The sequence below is a fragment of the Stegodyphus dumicola genome, chromosome 4 (assembly GCF_044657685.1).
Source record: "Stegodyphus dumicola isolate Sdum_Otavi_A_Nest chromosome 4, ASM4465768v1".
In the NCBI taxonomy this organism is placed as follows: Eukaryota; Metazoa; Arthropoda; class Arachnida; order Araneae; family Eresidae; genus Stegodyphus; species Stegodyphus dumicola.
Genome location: NC_140771.1, coordinates 183,036,962 through 183,039,314, shown reverse-complemented (window position 1 = coordinate 183,039,314; position 2,353 = coordinate 183,036,962). Strand labels below are relative to the sequence as shown.

Below are 2,353 nucleotides of genomic sequence, written 5' to 3'. Positions count from 1 at the left end.
GTGCCGGAAACGCTGTTGTGTAAGGGGTGTTGGAAGCCAAAAATCTTCAAAAAATAGTGATTTGGGATTTTTGTATTTTCAAATTCTCTACACTTATAGCTTCTAAAAATACCATACTTTTATCTCTATGAAAATTAGAGCTGTAAAAAAGCTAGTTTTAATTTATCATGGAATGCTTTGATAAATGAGGATATTTTACATAAAAATGCGTTTTTCTCCAAATGTGTTATTTTATACTCATGAACCTTTTCTCAGGAACTACTGTTCACAGGTTTGTAATTTTTTATGGCTTATTTATTATGTTTTGTAATATTTACTAAAATGAGTTTTTTCTGATAAACTAAGAAAAAAAAAAATTCGCAGTTTTGTTTGTGCGAAAAGTGCTAAATTTTACTATGCCTAATACAATATTCTATAAATTATTCTAAAACTCAAACTCATTTCAGTATAATCAAATAGGTGTATTTTAATTACACAAAATATTTTAAACTTATATCTATAGCAGATTTTGAGAAAAGATTGGCCAATTTAACACTGTTGGTATAGAGGTTCCCACTCACCTAAGTATCAGGGGCCACATAGCTATGGTACACATTTTGCCTTTTAGATACGCTCAAAGGAAGACATCAGTGGAAGATAAGTTGGATAAATGCGACGGGTTAGAAGGAAAAGCTGAAGTGTTTTTTTCTTTCGTAGAATCAATGTCTTGAATGAAAAGAATCCACACTGCCCAGTGTAATCTATAGCAAATAATGCTGTTTAGCATAGGAGGGAGGAACGTCCGGTTACTAATGCTCCAATGTAAACGTAACTGCTTCTGTATTCCTTATCTGCTGTTAATGTTTGTCTAAGACCCTTTAAACCATTTTGTGTATTTTGCAACCAAAGCCCTGACAGATAATTTTTCTTATTACTATTAATATGATTATTGTTGTTATCTTATTGCTGCTATTATTATTTCATATCAGACTTGTTGGCTCTTTCGTTCTGAGGTACAAAGGTTCTGAGGTACAAAGATTCATTCGTTCAGTATTGCTGACCAAAAAGATTGTAAAAGTGCATAACATTATGTAACCCGAGGGCATGTCCGTGATGATGTCCACTGTGGTGTCCATGGTGATGACCGTGATGGTGTCCATGATGATGCCCATGATGGTGTCCATGGTGGTGTCCATGATGGTGACCATGATGGTGTCCATGGTGGTGACCATGATGATGGCCATGATGATGTCCGTGGTGGTGACCGTGATGATGGCCATGATGATGTCTGTGGTGCTGGCCGTGATGATGACCATGGTGATGACCATGATGATGTCCGTGGTGGTGGCCGTGATGATGACCATGGTGATGTCCATGATGATGACCGTGATGATGACCATGGTGATGGCCGTGGTGATGACCATGATGATGTCCGTGGTGATGTCCGTGATGATGTCCATGATGGTGATGATGTCCATGGTGATGATGGTGACCGTGATGATGTCCATGGTGGTGCTTATGGTCGTGGCCGTGATGATGATGATGGCCATGGTGATGATGGTGACCGTGATGATGCCCATGGTGGTGCTTATGCTCGTGCCCGTGATGATGATGGTGGCCATGATGGTGATGATGTCCATGGTGATGATGGTGACCGTGATGATGACCATGTTGATGATGGTGGCCGTGATGATGTCCATGGTGATGCTTATGTTCATGTCCGTGATGGTGGTGGTGATGGTGATGATGATGATTTTTCATATGAATTTCAATTTTTTTCTTGTGATGGTGACTGAAATATTGGGGAATATATATAATATATATAAAACATAAATATTATTTTGGTTTATTTATATATGTTTATAAAAATGAAACATTTGTAGTTGAAGATAAAGCATATTTTTTATATATTTTAGAAATAATTTATAAAGACTGAATTTATTATCAAATTTAATAACATTACCCATGGTGGTGTCCAACAGTATAGTACACAGGATAGTATTTTTGGCAATATACTTCAGTAATTTCCATTGCCACAACTATCATAAACCACAGTTTGAAGTCCAGCAGCAGTCCAGACGTCTTCATTTTGATATTTTCTGAATAAAATAAGGCATACATTGTAGACTTTCATATTATTATTAGATTTAATTTTGACTAATATTAGCAAATATTTTGGATAACTTTAAGAAATTATCTTTTTTTTTTAATCAGAGTACAGTAATTGCAGAAAATTATATATATATGTCAGTTTCTGTAAAGCTGCATGAATTAAAAAATTATTGCTTTAGCTTTCGTACAATAGGCTTACATAAGACTCGATATCATCTTGCTCTAAATTTCATAGGCCAATCTAGGGACAGTAAAACTTTCA

The 2,353-nt window shown here is 35.7% G+C and overlaps 1 protein-coding gene across 1 annotated transcript; it reads left to right on the top strand.

The window, feature by feature from the left end:
- Positions 1–1,064: 1,064 nt before the first annotated feature.
- On the top strand, positions 1,065–1,775 carry LOC146997767 (uncharacterized; the record flags this gene model as incomplete). The annotated part of the gene is made up of 1 exon (XM_085814392.1): positions 1,065–1,775. A coding segment is annotated over one exon (711 nt), but the record flags the coding sequence as incomplete, so codon positions are not given.
- Positions 1,776–2,353: the final 578 nt, after the last annotated feature.